At 31.4% G+C, this 22,625-nt stretch overlaps 1 protein-coding gene across 2 annotated transcripts; it reads right to left on the reverse strand.

The window, feature by feature from the left end:
* Nucleotides 1–3,242: 3,242 nt before the first annotated feature.
* LOC129284512 (probable E3 ubiquitin-protein ligase BAH1-like 1) lies at nt 3,243–12,598 on the reverse strand. Of its 2 annotated transcripts, XM_054920017.1 has the most exons (6): nt 12,234–12,598; nt 11,057–11,307; nt 9,597–9,857; nt 8,769–8,906; nt 3,666–3,724; nt 3,243–3,451 (listed from the first exon to the last, which is right to left on the reverse strand). In XM_054920017.1, the coding sequence occupies exons 1-6, from the start codon at nt 12,433–12,435 to the stop codon at nt 3,346–3,348; spliced, it is 1,017 nt and encodes a 338-aa protein (XP_054775992.1). In that variant the 5' UTR covers nt 12,436–12,598; the 3' UTR covers nt 3,243–3,345. The 2 variants fall into 2 exon arrangements, with proteins under 2 accessions (XP_054775992.1, XP_054775993.1); XM_054920018.1 differs by lacking the exons at nt 3,243–3,451; nt 3,666–3,724 and adding an exon at nt 7,953–8,218 and having other exon boundaries at nt 12,234–12,597.
* Between the last annotated feature and the right edge of the window lie 10,027 nt (nt 12,599–22,625).

The following is a 22,625-nucleotide window of genomic DNA, read 5'->3' on the forward strand; positions in this document are numbered from 1 at the left end:
AAGTTTAGATAAATCAAATACTTATCTTAAAGCTTATATGAGAGAGAGAGAGAGAGAGAGAGAGAGAGAAGTAAGGATATAGTTTAGGATAAGAATAAGAGATTTAAGCTTATAGTCCAAACTTTGTTAAGTTTTCAAATACACATAATCATATGCAAAATAAACACCTTTCTATATCAACATGAAGTGAATCAACCTATGTATGCTACATTTAAGAGAAAGAAGAATCAAGAGAAGAAAGAAAAGCTTTTGTAGCTTATATCTATTTTAATTTTTCTTTTAGATGAATTTGTCAAAACTAATTATGAGCTTAAACATGAATTAAAGTAAGATTTTATCCACGCAAGGACAAGATATGTTCACTTGTGTTTGACACACATTTGTAAGATTGCATCATATAAAAAGTCATAGGCTCATAAGTCCTTTAGGCTAAAAATCTATCCATACAAGGACAAGATATGCCCATGCATGTTTGACACATATTTGCATGCACTTATGATTCATATTTTCCATCCATAATTGGACTGTAGGTGTCTCGCGTGTGTTTGATCATTCTTTATGTATATAGAACTTAGAGGATCTCATTCAATCTTAATCAAGGATATTTTTTTATCAAAACTAAAAATTAAATATTAACTATATTTGGTTTCAATATAATTGAGATAATAATAACATACATATAATTTCTTAAATAAGAAGTTAAGATCCTATTTATTTAATCTCACTCAATCTTTTAAATTTATTCCTTCTCAAAAATATGTTTTGAAATTAAATCCTCAAAATTTATTTTAGTTTTGAATAAATTCTCCTCACACAAATAATTACATAGTAAATTCAAATTACCATGAAATAATTTCTTCTTAATATTAATTAACTGCTAAAACTTAAGATGTTACGATTATTTTTTTCAAGCCCAACTATCTTAAACTATTTTAAATGCAACCTTATCCTATCCTTAAACCCAAAATAATTGTAAGAGACTTCTCAAGGAGGAGGATGTGACATATTATAAGGATTCCAAAACCATCCTAAAGAAAAAGCCTTAGCCTTTTATCCTGTGTTGTTTGAACAAGTGTTTATATATATATATATATATATATTTTTTTCCATTGCTTATGTCATTTTGCCTTGTAATTATCTGGCTTATCTTACCTATTTAATACAAGGCAATATTCAGCTTCTATTCTATGAGTAATATTGTGTTTGATTATTTTAAGTTTAAGAAGGAGACAGAATCTCTCTCAAGACTAACAATTTGCATCAAGTATTATCATCATCAAAAAAGGAAAAAAAATGTTAAACCTTGATTTTGATAATCACAAAATAAGAGAACATTTTATTTGATATGAAAATTTAAAAAGAGATTAATGGGTAATAAGAGTACTTGGCTTAATTCACTTTAATTCTGACTAAAGGTTTCCTGTTTCTATATGAATCCATTATACCAAAATAGCCAAGAAACTCTAAGTGTCTTAAATTAAGTTAAATTTGATTTTCTTTTATTTTCAAAATTTAAGTATCTGACTTAACTTTGATTTCTTTGTGGACCAATTTCATGTTTTTGAAGTCTTTTAGAAGGTTTTATCTCTTATTCCATATCAAATTAATCTAAAAGCTTATGTAAAAATGGTTCTTTATACCGATACAAGCATAGCTATGCCAATATAAGTATCCCTTATTTGATTGTCTTCTATGTTATTCCTATATAAGCCTCCTTATTCCTATATAATAGTCTTTGGTTATGCCAATATAGTGGCTTATTTCTCTATATTCTCTCTCAATCTTTGTTATCTCATTATTCAGGAATAGCGATCCATGTTTTGGTAAAATTCTCTTATTCTTGCATGATCTTCTTATATGGTCATGACTTGTGTTATTCATGTATAATCTCTTTATTCCCATATAACATCTCATAAATCATCATCTTTTACAAAGATTTATTCCGACGTAATTAAATTATTTCGAAATAGCAAAGACTGTGCAAATTCATTAAATGTTCTTAACTATACCAGTATAGCAAACTTTATTCTAGTATAAGCATCAAGATTCTTGCTCTATTTTTCATATTCATCATCATAATCTTCGAAACTCATCTTATGCTCACTTCTTTCACTTTCTATGAGTTATATTTGCTCTATAATCATCCTAGAAACATTTTAAACATAACTATGGGTAGGATTAAACTCTTATTGATTCTTTCATTATTCTTATACACATATAGCATTTGTTCTTTTGGCATAAACCTCACCTACCTTCTGTTAGAATATTAAATACAAAGAGCTGTTACTTTCTTTACTTGTCGTGAGAGAAAAACTCCGTTGTAAAGCATTATGTCATCTCCTCATTTTCGGAGAAACTCAGAGGAAAGAAGATGAAGTATCTAATGGCTATTTACTTGTGTCTAACGGATCATTCATGAAGATGATGAGTAAATGAATGACCAAGTTAACACACATGAGCATATTCATTTATTTGTTCACCAACCTTTTACTATGATATTCAATACAAGTGAGCTTCATTGATTGTAAACTTAGGAGAATAGGTATAATACACGGTTGTAATTGATCATATAATTATTTACATGTGTAATCAATAAATCAACTCATTAAAACTAAAAAATGCTAAGTATTCTAAAAACGCATAATTTTAAAGCAAACCAAGTATGAATAAAATGTCTATAAAAACATTAACAAAGATTGCTTCTAGCGGAATGATCTATAATTGCTTAAGCACGAGATCTTGAGTTCGAGTTTGTAGAAATGTAGAAAGCGTCTTTAGAAGAGTTGTCTTCAATTGGGCCTAACAATACTTGAATATGTCTTAGTCAAATAGCCATATGAAAACATGTCAATAACAACTTATAAATAAAATACTTCCTTTCATCTTATTTCAAAGGGAGAATGACAAATAAATCTCTCTAAAATAGGGAAATTATATTTTGGTGACAACTAGGTGTTTTGTCATTTTACCAATAACTTTAATGACAATTAGGTCCCTTGGGACTTAGAAGACATTATCATATTTTAGGGGATCAAATTATTATTTTTCCATTTTGGATATATTTATTTGTCATTCTTCCTAATCCAAAACATCAGAGGACTGAAAAAAAATGAAAATATATCACATTGTTACAAACATCCATGGTGATTTTCTTCTGTCTTCCCTTGAAAACCAAATAAAATGTCCTATTTTACTATCAAAACTTAAAGTGAAAGTGTAAAGTGATCATAGACTCATGAATGTGTATGCCCAAGTACAAAACACATATTATATTGTATTTTTTGTCTCCTTGAAAAACCATCATTAGCATAGACTTAACATTGAAGTCTGACATTGGCAAGTTACTTAGACACCTATGAATGCTCTGCATTGTGATTCCCAGTACTCTTTTATTTGCTTAACTCTTTCTATCCTCTCTGTTTGAAGCCTTTGTTCCCAATATTCCTGACAACTGTTAAAATATACAAATAAAGCCATGCAATAATTGCAATCAAATTAACAAAGACAATTTATAAGAGCTTATTCTTTTCTTGCCCTTTGCTGTTTGTGCCACCTTACATTTTAACTAATCCTACAATTTTGAAGTACATTCTTGATGACCCACTCCTCTATTTTTCTCATTTTGTCCAAGGAAAAGAATGACTATAAATGAAGTGAAACCATACCTTCTGCCTAACAAGATATTCAGTTCTTCCAAGCGTACAGCACCTTGATAAACTCCTCCCTACAATAAAAGAAAAAAATAGAACTTTGAATGTTGCCAATAGTCCAATATAATAATTATGACAATTCAAGGATAGGAAAAGAAAAATATAATTATGACTTTAGTGTTCATTTTATGGTCGAATCTAAAGATTAAATCCAACAATGACAAAAAAAAAATTCTAAAAATAAGAAAAGAGAAAATACCACTACATTCCTCTATACTTTTATGTTATGTTTGGATATATAGGAATTTGGATTTAAATTTACATTTGAGCCAAATTCATTATTTGGGTAATTAAAAATGTATGAATTTGGATTTGACCTAAATTCAAATTTAAGTTTTACCTTAACTTCTTTATAATTTGAAATCCTTTCTAAACCTATATTATTTCAAATCATATCATAATCTATTTGCAATTTGACTAGTTTGTTGGCAACGCTAAATAGAACCAAATTATTGGCGACAACTTGGACTAGACCTCTGCTGCCGACAAGGACCAGACAATTAGTACCAATCAAGAATAGATGGCCAATTTTCACCAAGACCAAATCATCGATAATGACCGAGACTGAAGTGCAGGAAATGACTAGGACAGGATGATAGACTTTCACCAAGACCGGAGTGCAAGTGATTACCAAGATCGAATAGCCGACTTTTATAGGAATTGGACTGCTGGTATTGACTGGGGCAAGACTATTAGCACCAACCAGGACAGGACTGCCAGTACCGACCAAGACTAAATAGCCTCTTACAATTGATATTAGATGACTGGATCCCACTGTGACTGAGATTAATAACTTCAATTGAGACCGGACTAGCGACCTCGACTAGGACTAAACTATTGGTGCCAACCAAGATTGGAGTACAGGAGAAGAATAGGACCGAATGGCTAACTTCCATTGAGATCATATCACCAATAGTGATCGAGACAGGAGTGTAGGCAATAATTAAGACCAAAGTATAGGCGACAATAAGGATCGAACTACCAACTTCCACTAAGACCAAACCACCTACACTAACATGAACAAGACTGCTGGCGCCAACCAAGATAGGACTACCGATATTGACCAGGATTTGATGGTCAGCTCCCACCATGACCAAGACCAAATCGACAACCTCAACTAAGAATTGATTGCTGACGGTTTGGTACTAGTTGGTGCCAGTGGTTTAGTCCCAATGTCAAATCAGGTCACAACATGATCCATCCATTTGATCTTTGTCACAAGTGGTTGTCGAATCCCAGTCAGTGCAACAGTTTTGTCCTAGTCAACACCAACAATCCTTCCCCTATAAGTATCGGTAGTTAGGTTTCGATGGAAGCTGGCTGTTTGATCCCTGTCTTATCCTTTACTCTGGTCTCAATCAATGCCGGCAGTCCTCTCCTCATTAATGTTAGTAATCAAGACTCGATCGGTACTGATGATCCAGTCTTGGTGGAAGTTGGCCTTCTAGTCCTAGTTGTCACCGACGGTACAATCCTGGTGGAAGTCTGCCATTTGATCCCAATAGGTGTCAGCGGTCCGATCTTAGTGGAAGTAAGTTGTCCAGATTATCGACTTTAATTAGGACCGGATTGCCAACGTTGTCCAAGTTGTTTTTAAATTTAAAAATAGAATTTAAAATTTCTAATTTTACTTGAAATCTAATCAAAGAATTTTAATATTATAATTTAAAATTTTTTATATCATCCAAATAAAGAACCTAACATTTGTAAATTTTAAATGTGAGGTTTGAAATATGAAATTTCAAATTCAAATTTTCAACCCAAATTCACTCATCCAAACATAACATTATTGTATTTTGTTTCAGTCCTTGTATAGTTGATTTCGTTTTTCCTCATCCCATATATTTGATTCATTTGCAATGTTATTCTTCTAATTTGAAAAATATCTATGAGGATAATGAGCAGGCCTGAGTGATTTTTATTTTGATGATAATTACTTAATACTATTAAATTATGTGATAATTTGGAAGAGGCAGTTTAATCTACTAAATTGTGAACTATAAATTATGAACTATGTTAAGCCCAACCTTCAAAAAGATACCAAATTAAATACTCATGTTATATATTTGGCCTTTGTAGTTTTCATTTAGTTAAAGCTCAATTCATGAACTTAGATTCGGTGCAACCCAGTCTTTATATTTTTGATTCGGTTAAAACTTAATATTTAAACTTTGACTTTTGCAACCCAATCCTTATAGTTTTATTTATTTAAAATGTTGGTTCTTACAATTTATAAAATAACATTATAAGGAATAAAGTTATTATTAAAGTTTAGAGACTAATACTTTAAATGATTAAAATTAGAATGACTAAGTTGTACTAGGTTGAAGTTTAGGATATGAATTATAACTGAATCAAACTTTAAGGATTAAGTTATAACTAATTAAAATTCAAGAATTAAGTTATAAATAAGTCAAAGTCAAAAAAAGTATAGGGACAAAGAATTAAGTTTTCCTAAACTTAATTAGCATTAGGAAATAATTATCTTTTGGACTGCATGGGTTGATTTTTTTTTTTTTTGGGTCATGTTTTAAGTTGGCGTGTTTTTAATGGGTAATTGACGAATTAGCAAGAATTGATCTTATGGTTGGTTAGCTTGGACTCTCTTTTACAGGACTTTTGCAATGGTTTGGGTTTACACCTAGTAAGTATGAAGGGCAGAGGTTCTCTTCACTCATTTAAGCAGCTCAAGATCCAAGACATCATTTCTCATGCTGTTAGCATTTTAAACAGGAACTGGTTTGCTACCATTAATTTTGTTTATAGGAATGTTGTTAGCATTGCTCATGGACTAGCTAGAAAAGCTCATTTTACTAAGGGCTCCTTTTATATCATTGATCATCCACTACCTTGGTTAGCTGAAAGGGGTCGACAATGAATGATTTTCTTGGCTCTCTTTTTGTTATCCGTTGTTAGATCCTTTCTTGTCTGATTATTAATGCATTTCAATTTTCACTCAGGAAAAAAAAAAAGATCTGAGTATTTGAAAAAGGTAAATCACTTTTGGATTTCTGATTTTGACTGCATCAGAGGGGTGGTTGATTTGCGATGGTTAGCTCCTGGCTCTGTGACATTGATGAGCGAATTGTTCAGGTAGGCGAGGCTTGGAGCCAAGTCTATGTGCTTGGCATGTTCAGGCTTTCCAAAAATCTTAGTAGAGGCCATGATAGAAATTTTGAAATAAAGGCAGATTTGAGAAATTCAAGACGTGCGGTAAGGATGGTGAAGGGTTGGAAATGGCTAGAATTGAATCATCTTTTACAAGATCTTCACTTCTGAAATTAGTATCATCCTTCTATATCTATTCACAATCTCGTTTTGAGTAACTGAATGCCCTGCTTTGGTATAATCTCTTGGTATATTTTGATGTTTGTTGGTTGGTTTCATCCCTTGACTTTGAATTTGGGCTGGTGCAAATAGAGGTGAACTAGGTAACTATTACTTCTTGTTAGGGATCTGATTCTGTTTGCCATTTTTTTTTTTAATTTGGAAATTTGCTTGAATTGGTTGCCTCTCCATGATCAATAGGAGGATTGTCTAAATGATTGTTGAGGATAAGGGATGGGTTCTACCAGGTGCTTGCTTAAAATTTCTCAATAGCTATGGTGAAATCTAGGTTTCATGGGCTTCTATTAATAAGCAAAGGTCTAATGCGGTAATCATTTTGATGATGCCTGAATCATTTCCTTTGGTTGAAGTTGTTAAATGTTAAGTAGTGGCACAGCCGTGATCTTATATCCAGCGGTTCATTTAAATGTTAATAATTGAAAAAATAATAAATAAAAATTATTAAAAATTGCATATCTTATACATTTTCTCCATGTGGTTTTATATTTTGAGATCTTTGAACAATCAACACATTATCAAAGCCATTAAATAACATTTTTCTCTTCTAAATATACTATTTCTCTTTCCTTCTTTCTTTCTGTTATTATTTCTTAATTCAACTTTTAATTGTAGACTTACAAGTGCAACGAGCTTGTGAGAGGCATTCAACAAGCTTACTTTTGAGTCTTGAATTTTCATTCTTCATTACTCTTGTTCTTACTAGTATTTGGAACAAGGACAATGTAGGTCTAGTTCAATTAAATTAATTTTTTTCCTATATTTTTAAAAGAATTGATAAATAATATTGGTATTTAAGTATGGTGAAATAATTGGCTAATATTCAACAGGGGTTAAAATGTTGAATCTTGAATTTATGATAAAAAGTAAGATTAAAATGGATTTAAAGTTTAAATATTAAAATAAAGGATTGTAAAATATAAAAAGAAAAAGGTGTAAACTATAAAATATGAAAACCAATACTCCTTTACATGTCATTTTTTTAAGTGAAAATAACATGTGGCTCTTGGTGGAGCTTTGTTGCCACTGCTCAACCATTGTGGATTTTATCTTTTGAGTAGGTCCCAAGAAGGTTTTCCCAGGCTACAACTTGTATTGTTTGAGTTATGGTTACAGAGATGCGCTCTTAAAATTAGATTTCCAAGTCTCCATCCTGTTATGTCCTGCATTGGAAGAATTTGAGAAAAATTCTAACTATATAAGTGGGTGTAATGGGTTAACCTTTAAAGAGAGAGTAATGATTTCGTGAGTATCCGCTCAAGTTCCTTTCCTGAATCAAGATCACAAAGTATTTGGGATGCTACTTTTGGATTTACTTCTTGTTATGTCTAAATTGTGTTCTACATTGTTTTTCTTGGTATGAGCATGTAATATATGTGTGAAGTTTTTAACTGAAAAAATATAATTTTAAATCCCTACACTTTATTTAAGTTTTGTTATAAGTTTTTGTAGTTTTTTTTTTTGTATTCTAACTCTCCACACTTTTGTTTTTTTGATGATTTAGGTCCCTTCATGAGGGATATTATAAGAAATTAGAATGCTGAAAAAAGTTTATAGATTTATAATAAAACCCGAGCAAAATATAAAGACTTAAATTTATGCCTTCCCTTTCTAATTTAATAAATAAATAGCATTTTTCGGGCCAAAAAAGCATGGGCCGGGTTTTATATATATATATATATATAAATATAAATAAAAGACATATGTACTCACCACCCGGCATAGGGGACACTTTGCTGCAGAGTTGGATGCCTTGAGCCCATCAACAATAGCTACTGATGCAGATGAACAAGCGCACGTGTAGCAGAAGATATGGCCACAAGTTAGACAAACCGGATCAAAAACAGTGTCCTGCGTCACTCCCAAGCCAGATTAATATTATCAGTGAAAGATGAAATTTAAAATGAAAAAAACATGGCCTCTTGTTAGAGAGCAGGAAAATTATATCGATCAAAAAAATATTAAACAGTTAAACTTTTAATAAAAAAAATTGGAAACCATAGTAAGGAAATATATACATATTAAAACACATCTTGAATAATTGTAAGAGAAAATTACATTTAGGTCTGACAAAATAAAATTTATTACTCAGAGGTCTCATAAATTTTATAAAATACTTTCAAATCCTATGTATTGATAACTTGACTAAGGTCATTGATAATTGAACACCGGCCATTTATAACTTGTACAAAAAAATGGCGATTAACAAGTTGTAAATGATCGCCGTCCAATTGTCAAATACTCTTAGTCAAATTGTCAATATGCAGGATTTGAGATCTAAGAATATTTTATTAAATTTATAAAACCTTTCAGTAATAAAGTTTCTCCTGTGAAGCTTGAATGTAATGTTTCCTAATTGTAACAAGGTCATGGGGGAAGATAATGAGTAAATAAATTTTTGGTTCTATGACATGATCATATTAAACAGGTGTAACCTCGGAGTGTGTGATATTACAACTTACAACAAGCACGTGATATTCACATAAAAAAAAGAAAAAGAAAAAAGAGCAGTAATGAATGGGAAATCCCAAAGCAACTTACCAAGCATATAGAACAAGTCAATTCAATATCAAGTTTGGTGGAATCAAAGTGCTCAAAAGTAAGCGATGGTTTATTATCCCTAAATGTGAGGTAGTATCCATCAAAGGAATTATGAGATTCCTTGTTCATTGATTCGCTCTTGGCTTCCCTTAAATTGATGTGGAAGGCCATGAGTTCTAAAAGCCAGGGACTCCGAAGAATTTCCACGTGCATACTCTGGGCTCTTGACTTGAATAATTGCCCTTGCTTCGAATAATGAATCTGCACTCACAGTCAACATATGAGTGCGCGCGCGCGCTAGTGAATATGATTCTATTTACAAGATGCTTGAGACATTTTCCACGCGCTTTTAAGAAAGATTTATATACATACATACATATATATTTATATATATATTATTAACAAAATTTTAGATTATGAGTTGGGTATTAAAACCTCACTAGAGCCAATACATATATCTCCAAACTTAAAGAATATTTGTAAATATACTTACATATCTTTATTCAAACATTAACCTTCAAATAAAGTCTGAAATAAGGGTCAAATAAGCCTATTTTTATGATAGTTATCCATCAATAAAGTTTTTTCATTAGGAAGAGGATTTGAATGCATGGCCTTATGACTAAATATGAGTTAAATCCTAACCAACTAAACTAACATTTGTTGATAGAAAAGTTATTATATTATATTTACTTTATTTGTTAAAAATATATCTCAACACTCTAATTATACACTTATTGATTAAAGGAAGACAATGCACCATTTTATTATTTGTGCAAATGCTGTCTCAACTTAAAGGGTAAGACTTGAAAACTATTTTATCTTTTTATTAGACACCTTATAATTAGGATGACTTTTTGTTTTTGTAAAATGCCTCATAAATACAACAAAATTAGTATGTTTATGAAGAGCATCAATCAAAGTTATCAAGTTATTATTGTACATAGATATGTAAAAAAAGACTCAAAACAATTACTTTGTCCTTATTAAATGTCTTGTGCTTTGGTGTTTCTTTGCTAATTAATAGGGATGGAAATAGGTCATCAGACCCTTATCAAGCAGCCTAGAGTCTGACCTAGTTAGGCCTAAGGCTTGTTTAGAATTTTAGATCTATTTAGGCCTAAGGCCTAACTAAACAATTTCTTTATAATTTAACTAAACAACAATTTCCTAATCAGTGGAATTTATGATATCTACTTTTTAAAATTTTAAATAAATTAAATAATTTCAATTAAGTTCCTTAATGACTTAATCTATGTGAAGTTATGAAACAGTCCCTATTAAATAAGGACGCGAAGGAGAGTATTAAAACATGATATCTTAATGAGCACTATATATATATATATATATATAAATATGAAGGATTAATTGTTAATGGAGTACAATAACACCACACATAATGCATGTAGCTTATCATATTTTTGAAAAGTGTAGCCTAATGAAAAGTAGGATTTGTGTACCTTATCGTATTTTTCGAGTATCTTGTGAATTACAGTGGAAGTGATTAGAGCGTAAGTAACAAGATCTTTGCCTTCTTGAATGTGGTCAATATGTTGTTGTCCACGTAATTTGGTTTTGAAGGATAGAAAGTACTTCTTGAAGCTAGAAGCACGATGAAGCTCAATCAATTTCCGGGCTCGATCGTTAAAGTAAGCCACTACTTCACTCATCCCATTGAGAAGAGAAGGAAAGAAGGAGCTTCCATCACACACTGCACATATATATATAAGATACTCAATAATCAATTAGCTTTATTGTCAAATTAATCATGCATATATGAAACATAAGCCTTTTTTTCCCTTAAATTGGATCATCAGATATTTCATTATAAATTAAAGGGTACAATACTAAAATGCATTTCTAAAACCAGAAGTAAGCTAGATTTTAATAACCATGATAGAAATTAAATCAATCCAGAACAAGAAAAAAAGGCAAACAATCAGAATAAAAACCAAATCAAAATCAAAAGATCATACACCATATCAATAAGAACAAAACCAAAACTATTAAAATCAGAATCAACATCAAAATATAATTACAGCACAAGGAATTAAAAAATAATGGATTGAGAACATGGAGTAAATCAACGCAGAAGATGAAGAAAACTTGAAGAAAAAGAAAGAATCTTGAGCAAAAATCAGAACACATTGAAAAACTCTCCCACTTGTTCAGATCCAATAATATGGACATTCCTATGAGTCTCTTTTAATTTGTATATATAGTAACGATGAACCTTTTTGTCTCCTGGGTTATTGAACTAGATAGAGATATATGCTTGTCTTAAACCAACAACGAATTCCTTTCAATGAAGCACTCGAAATTAATTAAAACGAGATTCCTATGCTATGAAAAAATGAGGGAAGGAAATAGGAGATCCCTAGTCTTGCGTGTGAAAAATTAATACAAGGGAGAATGACAGTTTCGAGACCAAAATATGAATTTGATTTCAACTAAAAACCAACGATTCTGAAATTTCAATAGAAGACCAACGATATTCGTATATTGTAAGAACATGGGCCAAATCACTATAACAGATTCACTGCAAATACTAAAGCGAGATATAGGAAATTAAAGATGAAGGCAGCAGAAAGAAATCATTAGATAAATGTGTGTTTGTGTGTTAGGTAGAGGTATTGCCTGGGCAACGATCGGTGCACTTTGGAACTGCAAGGGCTTCTTCTTCTTCTTCTCCTCCTCCGGTGATGCCTTTCCGGCAAGGACAATCTCTGCGACATGTTTTCAAGATAGTCTTGAGCTTATTGATATCAACTTCAGGAAGCTTCTTCTCCTGCTGGCTTTGCATGTACTCATTGTATTTCTTGCAGTACAACTTCGTCATCTTTCATCAGAAAACTTTCTTCTGCTGATCTTCTCTGCAATTTCAGGTCCTTCAATGTTTCAATGATCGAGATTTGACTCTTCAAGCCGAAGGTTAATGATGATGATAATAATAAAAATAACATATGTGTGAGAGAGAGGGAGTAGAGAGAGAAGCAAGGCTGTGTAAGAAAGGCACATGCATTTTCGAAGGCAAGTGTTCAAGGCACATGCACCCACTAGGGAATTAGTTTCCCTAGTCATTCTAAGGATGACCATTCAGATTTTCAAATTTAAAATATTATTATATATTATATTTATTTAAATAAATATTTATAAAAAATTATAAAATAATTTTAATGAATTTATTTTTAATTTAGTTTAGATTTAATTTAGAGCATCCAATTTAATATTAAAATTTTTATAATTAATATATATTGATTATCTAGATATATTCTGCACGGTTCAGGATTGTATAGAATACATTTGAATAATTAATATACATCAAATATAAAAATTTTAATATTACATTGAATCTTTTAAATTAAATCTAAATCATATTTAAAATAAAAAATTTAATAAAATTATTTTCTAATTTTTATAATTTTTTTAATAAATATAATATATAATAATATTTTATTAAATAAGGTTCAAATCTCATTTTAAAAATGAGGGCATGGTGCTCAGGATGAGCATGGAAAGTTGGAAACCCCACCTACTAATACTGTCGTTGTTTTTATTCTATTTATTTTATTCAAGAAGTTGACTTTAACCAAAAAAGATCAATTATATAATTGATTTTTATTTTGTCAGATGTATATATTATTATGTGTAGTAGTTAAGAGTTAAGACACTGTCAAAACGGTACGGCATTGATATTTTAAAATTAATTATGAGTTATTTTTTAACGATGATGATGATTTCATCCATGACAAACGCGAGGAATTTAAGGAAAAAAAAGGTGAAGCGAGGATCTGTATTCAGACATTATTGGCGATTGGCAAATATAATAAAAAACTTGGCCCTTTTTTTTTTGGGGGGGGGGCGGGGGGATTTCATTTAATTAACGATACTGTAGGTAATTATTGTCCAATCAGATTCAATAAACTCTGAAAATACACTACACAGTATAGTATAAGGACCTAACTGAAATTATCTTTCTTTGCAAAATGACCGAAATTGAAGTCCAAATAATGTTCAGAGAAAGAATTTTCTGATAACATACAAGAGAAGCCGTTTTTGAGACAAGTTTTCTCATGACTTGCACGAAGACATCATCAGAGGCTACTTCGAGTTGCTGTCAGTGGCAGAGCCACATATGCTTAAGTGGGTGCATTTTCACTTTAAAAAAAATTATAAATAAGATGTAAAAAATTTACAACTTTACACCCCTTATTTTTAATATTTTGCACTCTCTCAATTAAATAAAAAATATTTAGACTCAAAAACTTATTAAATATATAATATTTTAATTATTTATATAAAACATAAAGTGTATATTTACAATGAATAACCATATCAATTTGTTCAATATAATTTTTTAAAATAAAAAATAATAATAAAATTATTTATGTTATTATAAACTTTGTCCTAGTATAATTATTATTTTTAAAAAAATATTAATTTTTTATTAAATTATTTCACACCCCTCACCCTACCTAGATCCTGACTCCGCCATTGGCTGTTGTAATTCTTCTTCGGCAACCAAAGGGAGAGGTGATTGAGAATGCTCTGGAAGGATGCAATGCTCGACTGGACCAGAATCATAGGAAACATTTCTTCCTCGACCACTACAATGGGATACGATTCTCATCTTCGTCCTATCCTGCTATGTGACTGTATGCTGCTGTTGTGGGATCGTTTTCTTCTGAATCAAGTCATCGTACTGTGGGGCATGGGTATCTATGGAATGTTTTTTTAAAGTAAATTTTCTATAATGTTTGATGTTAAAATTGCAAAATAGATGGGTGGGTGAATGTTCTTCTAGAAATAATTTATGATATTAAGTTGTGATGTCCAGAATAATTGTATGTTGTGTTGTAAAATGATTAATGTTATATTGTGAATATGGTAATAATTGTTAGTCGTGAATTTGTAACTTGGTCCAATGCTAATAAAGTAATTGAAGTGAACAGGGTTCATCTCTTTGAATCTGCCAATCTGGTGGCAGTTTATTCTTTTCCTCTGTACGTCGACCATGCAAGGGCAAGGGCTAATGTGTCTTGCATAACTCTGCCATGACTCCTTTTGTTTCAAAAATAACATCTTTGAGAAGTAATGTTAAACATTTATCAAGTAATGTTATTTGTTTTACAAGTAATGTAATTTACAGATTAATATAATAACTTGACAAGAAGCCTATGAAGATGCCTTCATCGGGTCGTGGGAAAACTTCTCACAAAAATGGCTTCGCTTGCATGTTATTATTGAGAGCTTTTTTTTTTTTCTATTTATTTAAACACATGGGCTTTTTGGTCATTTCATAAAGAAAGATAATTTCAATTAGGTGTTAATATCCTGCAGTCACTACTATAAAAAAAAGCTTTTTGGAGTGCTTATTTTTTATCTTTGCAAGCGCTTTAGTAGTGTTTCTGTAGCCAGTACTCTTATATGTACGAAAGTGCTTTCTAAGCGCTCTTGTAGATGTGGTTTATGAAAGCACATCTAGAAAAAAGCACTCTCTTGAGCATCCTAACAAAGAACACATATTGAATTTAAGGGAGGATTACCATAGTACTTCTTCCAAAAGTGCTGCCGCATGCGGCTTTGCACTAGTACTTTTTCAAGAAGCACTCTCATATGCAGTTCAATTTTTTAAAAAAAAAATCCCCCTTAATCAAACTCATTTGTATATAAATTTTAATAAATTTTATCATAAACCATTGTTCAAAATAATAACAACACAATTTAAACACTAAAAATGATAAATTTATTAAACATTTTAAAATTATAAATAATTACAAACTAGTCAAAATTCAATCACCACTTGGAATGATACAATGTAAAATTTTAAAAATTTCCTAAGCATAATAGATTACATCCCTCAAGCTAGTATGGTACCATAAACACAGATGACTTCCCTATCTACTCATACTCCTTCAATAGCATTTTGTTCCTTTGTGAAACCAAAACTAAGATAAGTTCACAAAAGCAAGACACAACAGGAAAAAAAAAAAATAGGGCAATGAGTGATAAGTTCACAAAGGCAAGATACAACAGAAAAAAAATAAGACACTGAATGATGATTTCTCATGTTCATATTTGATATAAATTAGCAAATGAAATGTTTATTAAATTCACAAAAAAATCACTCCGAACAAGTAATCTACAAACATCCTTCATGATAATATTTGACAAAACTTTACAATAAAAATAAAATAGAAAAATAGTTAGAAAGCAATTACCTTCTCAATGCATAATTTCACAATTAGATAGACACACGTCCATCACCTTGAAAACAAATATTATAAAAAATAATAATAAGGGAGATTGACATTCATTATTTGGCTATACAGTCTTTGTTCACGGGTATGAAAATACTTATACTTTAATACTGTTGTTAGCATTAATTAATCAAAAAGTTGGAATCAAGTTGTAATTAGTTAAAGATCTTTATAAATATGGGCAGTAGAATTGAGGCGTGGGATAACTCCCAAAAACTTTTAAAAAATAACTGTGTCCTAATTTTAACTCCCGCAAAAACTTATCCTTCTAGCCAGGTTTAAGGGAATAGCAAAATAAAATGGCCTAGCAGTCAAAGAGATGAATCTATAAAGTGGGACTAACTAAGGGAGCATTTCCTTGACAAAGAGCATACATATTTGGCAAACTACTAAACATTCAGTTGTTGATTTGTCAGGAGGGACATAATTCATAGAAGAACAAGCTCTGCAACAAACTCCACTCCATACTGGAACAAGAAAATATCAAATTAAACAAAACTAACCTAAAATTCCATAAATCTTTGGATGAAGATGTCAATGAATAAAAACTGCTTCGATTGTGAGCCCATCATTGAAACCGTCACCAGCTTGTAAATAACATATGCAACCGCAAGAGTACACATAAGGGTATAAGGAGAACGGTCAATAGCAGCACAAGAGATCAACGGCGACTCAGCTTCTATTGGACGATGACTCCTACTTGGTGAACTGTGCTTCGTGCTCAACAGTACCCAGATCTAGTTTTACAGATCTAGAATGGCGCTTCATGTTCGAGCTACAATGGCCAAGATCAATGACGAAACAGCTGCGGGTTCAATACGGTGGCTCTCGACGATGGTTTCTGGTCTGCAATGCTGGAGGAGATGGGTTCGTGGGGTTAGGGACTGGCTGGAGGTGGGAGGAATAGAGAGGAAGAGAGGTCGTGAAGGTGGGGGTTAGGGGAGCCCAAACAGGTCTAATCTTTCATATCTGTTTTAATTTCTTTTTGGTGGTTACAGAGCGCATCCAGGTGGAAGCGCTCTAAAAACGGGCACCTTCAAAAGCACTCCATGTGGAGTGCTCCAAAAGGCCTTGCCTTCAATTGGGTATAATTTTTTAAAAATAAATTATTAACATTCAATATTGTAAAATTACTTTTATTAAATAATTAATATATTAATGATAAAAATACGTTCAAATAATTAAATAATAATTAAAATAGTATTTTAAATAATAATTAAATTAAATATTAAATTTATAATAAATTTACAAAATTAATATTAATTAATTGGCTAAAAAAGTACAATAATAAATAAAATTATAATATAATATTTCATAAAGTATGTTTATTAATATATAAATTAATTATAATACTTAAGGTAATAATATAAACATTAATAAATAATAACTTAATTAATAGTTGAATGACTAATAAATCAAATTATTTAAAAAGTATCATAACATATTACTCTTTTGGAGCGCTTTCAGTAGAAGTGCTCTGGAAGCTTATTCAATATTTGAAAAGAAGCACTCTAAAAGTTTTTACAATATTTGAAAATATTTATTTTAAGTATTTTAAAATGCTTTTAAGGAAAGCTCTCCGGAAGATCTAACATTTCGAAGCACTTTTTTTACATGCACTTCGATATGTGTCCGTCTCATTTTTTCAAAGCTTTTTTTATAAACACTTTGATATGGGTCCAATAGGCTTATATATATATATATATATATATAGTAGTGAGTGCATTTTATAGTTTATAAGGTCTAACTGAAAAATAGCTACATACAAGGGTCCATATATAAAATTTTCCCTTAAAAAAGTGGACTTTTTAAACTTCCCTCGGTCTTGATCATTTTGTGTATCTTAGTGCCAAAGACCTAAATCACAGTGTATATCTATATTGGTTAACACAAACCCAATATAAAAAAAAAAAATGCAGTGACATAATGGTAATAAATTTGTATTTCTAAGAAGAGTATCTATGCCAGTTAACAAATAACTAAGTCAAAGAATAAAAATTAGATCTAATAGAAATGATTAGTCCCTCATAATATGATAAATTAATATTCAAATCCATATTGAGAGAAATACTCAAACTCAGTGCCTGACTATATTTCTAACATGATTGATGGCAATAAAAAGACATGTGTGCAATAAAAGAACAAATAACTGACGTAGAAAACATTATCTATGTTGATTATTTGGTTTATTGGCAATGCAGATAGTCTTTTAAAAAGCCAAAAGGCATACTTTCAATCCCTTATTCGCAACCCTTCATGTGCTCCTTGGCATCCTTCATACCTCCATTTTCATCATCGATTTACGGTGGTGGTAACACCTACTTTTTCAAACCGTGAGTTTAAGCCCAAAAAAAATATTGAAATAACATAAATAATTATTATTGTAGAAAAGTTTAAATAATTTATTGAAAGTCACATGTATCCCTCTCTAATTCTAGGATCAAATTAGCATATTAAACATAATGTTTACCATGTCTCATTTCACTTGAAAAAATTTTGCAGCATGACAACTTAAAATTATCATATCTTAGGCCCTGTGCCCTCTCTTTATAAAGGCAAAACAATAATTTAAAAAAAAAATTGACAACATAATGACATAAATATAAAGTTTTCCCAAGCCTACTGACCTATATTTTCAAAATAAATATAGAGTAATGTCACAACATCAATTTTAGAGAACAAATTCAAAGAAAACAACCCATTATTTAGAACAATGGAGGGAAAAATATAAGAGTCGAGAACCATTTTTTCCCTTCAACTATTTTTTGAGGAGTTACTAAGGATGTTATACTATAAGATGGTGCAAATTAATTCAAGAACTAATGAAATTAGTGCATCTAGCACATTCCGTCTATTTTGAAAAAAAAATAGATGTTTATTTTAGTATATTCCCCACTTGAACTTAATAGGTGGCAGGTATCTATGGTTTAATCCGCCCATTTTTGAGACTCGACATATAATGCCTGCCTTGATATTACCAAATAATTACCACACCATACAAAGGTAATTATGAGTTATTAAGTTCCTAAACTTACCTTAATAATAAAAGGGTTTAATAATATCAATTAAAATTTTTGAAAATGTTTAGGATTTCAAAACCTTTCAAAAAATATATTTAAACTCAAAATAATATGCTCTTATATACAACAGAAGCAAATAAGTATGCAAAATCATGATACATAAGAAAATAAGGGTAAAAAGGTCATTTTTGTCATATGCCATGCCATAGGACACATAGAACCAACTTCTAGTTCTGATCCATGCACCATGGCATGTCTCCATATGCCACAACACATATACCAGCATTTGCTACATGATAGCTTTTCAGAAACAAATTTTTGACGTGTCTCATTTTTACATACGACGTCTGATTAGAGTGATTTAAGTATTCACATAGCTTACTTAATGATCCAACTAATGACATAAGTTTTATTTTAATTTGATACCTCATTTAAAAATTGGACATCTAAACAACAAATGACCAATTTTATGTCATTTCAAGTATCCAAGTGCCCCAATTCATAAACTTATGTCATTAGCCACAACCAATGGCTCATTCACATCACAATCATGCATTTCAATCCAAATTTAGTCACCCAAATGCCCTAATTCCTCACAAAATAAGGCCACACTGCATATTTACATTTAGCCAACCACCTTGGCCAAATTCTATACATTTCATTCAATAAAAACATATAAGCATGCACTTGTACTAATATCTCAGCCCTTTAAACAAATTTATCACAAACATTAATTTTAGGGCCAAGATACTCTACATATCATCTTATACAATTGCAATCAATATGGGTATGCATTCCTACTAGATAACTCATAAACATATAAATTCATTACACAAAATATAGCAATAGGGCAATAAAGTTGTCGCACCTGATCTAAAATTTTCCAAGGAGGAAAATCAAATAAAAAAATACATTTATTTGGAGTCGCCACCAAAATTTTACAGGTAATTTTGGAAACTTTTTTTAACATGTAGTCTACGTATAGATAAAAGAGTAAGGAAGTCGATTATGTGTAGGGAAAGTGTTAGGTACCCCACAACACCCATTCATGAGAATGGTTACCTTAAGTTAACTATACAAATTTAAATGGCCTTAAAAAATATCAATTGTCCTTAAAAATAAGATAAAAAAGTAATAAAAATTAAAAAGAAAAAATTTTATTTATTTATAAGTTGGATTTGACCTAGGATAAAACCCTTAGGCCTACGTACCCTTTTGAGGGATTAAAGGCCATGTAGTTCTGAGTAAAAATGCTTGTCAGTTGGTTGGAAATTTTTTTAAGAAATTACCTTCTATTTTCTCAACTTCAAATCCTTGGAACATTAAACCCTCATCATGTTCGTTAGTTTCAATATATGGAAGAGAGTTTGGTTTACTCAGCATAATTTCTTCTTCCCCTTTGATTATGACAATCTTACCATTGTCAATGAATTTCACTTTTTGATTTAATGTGAAAATATAATCAAAATATTTCCTTACACAGCAATAAATCATCGTATGTACATAATTTTGAAATCATCAGTTGCATGAGACTTTTAAAGTCTTCACAAATTTATAAATCAAATAACTTGTCTTACGCAGTGATAAATTATCGTGAGTACATTTTAAAATAGTTTATCCTTAATTGAAATAAAAGGTATTCCTAAAATAAATTAAAATAAATTATATTTGAAATATTGATAAATTCTCACCTAAGAATCAAGTAAAGATAAGAACATGTATTTTGTCCAGCCAAATGAAAAGATAAGAGATGAAATTGAGATGTCCCTAAGATTAAAGAAGGATCGAATAAAATGCAGTGTCCATGCCCTTCTTTACTTGATACTCAGGGGACAAGAGGAAAAAATGAGAAGAAGGAAATGAAATGAAGGATAGAAAGAAAGGAATGAAAAGAAACAAAATAAAAAAAAGGGCCGGTAGAACCAGGCTTAGGGCCTACGTCATAGGGCTTTGATGGGGGGCTAACGAAACTGGGTTTTCAAGGGCTTTGATGGGGGGCCAGTGGAACTAGGCTTTAAGGGGCTTGCGACACATAAATTTGACGAGGGCTAGCATAATTGGGCTTTTAAGGCCTGTAATAGCAAGGCTTTAATGGGGGCCAGTGAAACTAGGCTTTTAAGGGCCTGCGTCACAGGACTTTGATGAGGGGCCATCGTAACTAGGTTTTGAAGGGCTTGCAATAGTAGGGCTTTAATGGGAGGCTAGCGAAACTGGGCTTTAAGGGGCCTGTAATAGTAAGGTTTTGATAAGAGCCAGCATAACTAGCTTTTAAGGGCTTGTAATAGCAGGGCTTTGATGGGAGTCAGTGAAACTAGGCTTTGAGAGGCCTGCATCACAGGGCTTTGATGGAGGGCTAGCGTAACTAGGCTTTTAAGGGGCCTGCAATAGCAGGGCTTTGATAGCCAGTGGAATTAGGCTTTGAGGGGCTTGCGTCACAAAGCTTTGATGGGGGCCAGCGTACCTGGGCTTTTAAGGGCCTTGTAATAATAGGGCTTTGATGAGGGCCAACATAACTGGGCTTTTAAGGGCCCACAATAGCAAGACTTTAATGGGAGGCCAGCGAAAGTGGGCTTTGAAGGGCCTGTGTCATAGGGCTTTGATGGGGGCCAGTGTAACTGGGCTTTTAGGGGGCTGCATAGCAAGGTTTTGATACGGGCCAATACAACTAGGCTTTAAGGTGACATTCATGGTATATACGAGATGCAAATAATAGATATACATTTAGATGGGAATTTTTTTTAATGAAATTACATACCTTTGTGTGATATGGTTGGATGAAATGTGACTAAAATTTACAAAATGGCACTCATTCATGTATTTATAAAAAATGAATTGAAACAAAATTCAAAACTGCCAATTCAAAGTCAATAAACTATCATCTCTTAGTTCTTAAGTCAAAGGCCAAAGAACGAGGATTTCGCACTCATGATTCAAGACCTTACATGTAATCCACTTCAATGAAAAGCCTCATAAGGGTAAAGTGTATGCACTCAACTTACAAAGTGTTAAGGGTTGATTTTTCTCTCAAGTCTACTTAGTCAAACACTCTACCATAAGCTTGTAACTTTTCTACTATCTCCACCACTTTTTAGCATTTGCAAAATGAATCATAGGGTCTTTTCAAAGGTTGTAATATGGTGATAAGAAAAGAAAGCTCAAAATGCATGTGAAAAGTAAAGGGTTTAGGCATCATAATCATGCCTTTCAATTTAAGATGCAAGGCACATTTGAAGTTCAAGAGATGAAATTCCCTATAACAAATACTTAGGTAGCAAGATATTGTATGAGCTAGGCAACCTTCTCGTTCCCCTTTTTTTTTCTTTCTCTTTTTTCTGCTATTTGTCTGTAAGCATTGCATCTCTCTTTTCCTTTTTCTTTTTTTTTTCCTTTTGTTTTGTTGTTTTTTTTCCTTTTCTTTTCTTTTCTCGTTTTGGTTTGAAGTTGCCTTGAGCCTTTAAGATGTATACCTTGCCCCTTTAATATATGACATAATAGATATGAGAAATTCACCTCATGAACTTATGGTATGCCAAGACACTTTAAAAAAGTAATATGCATTCTTAGAATATAAAGGTCTAATATCAAAGAAAAGAAGAAAATATGAAGGCTCAAAGGGGTTAAGCAAGGGATAATATCAATGGGTTGGCCTTTTGGTCTCTAGCTCATTTTATGAATGCCTTAATCATTTTCAAAAGCAAATGCAAGTGTGGTCTTGAAAAATAAAAGAGACAAGTTCTAGAAAGGGAAAT

The sequence above is a fragment of the Prosopis cineraria genome, unplaced genomic scaffold (assembly GCF_029017545.1).
Source record: "Prosopis cineraria cultivar Desert tree isolate PC_DT_omini unplaced genomic scaffold, ASM2901754v1 PC10, whole genome shotgun sequence".
Taxonomy (NCBI): Eukaryota; Viridiplantae; Streptophyta; class Magnoliopsida; order Fabales; family Fabaceae; genus Prosopis; species Prosopis cineraria.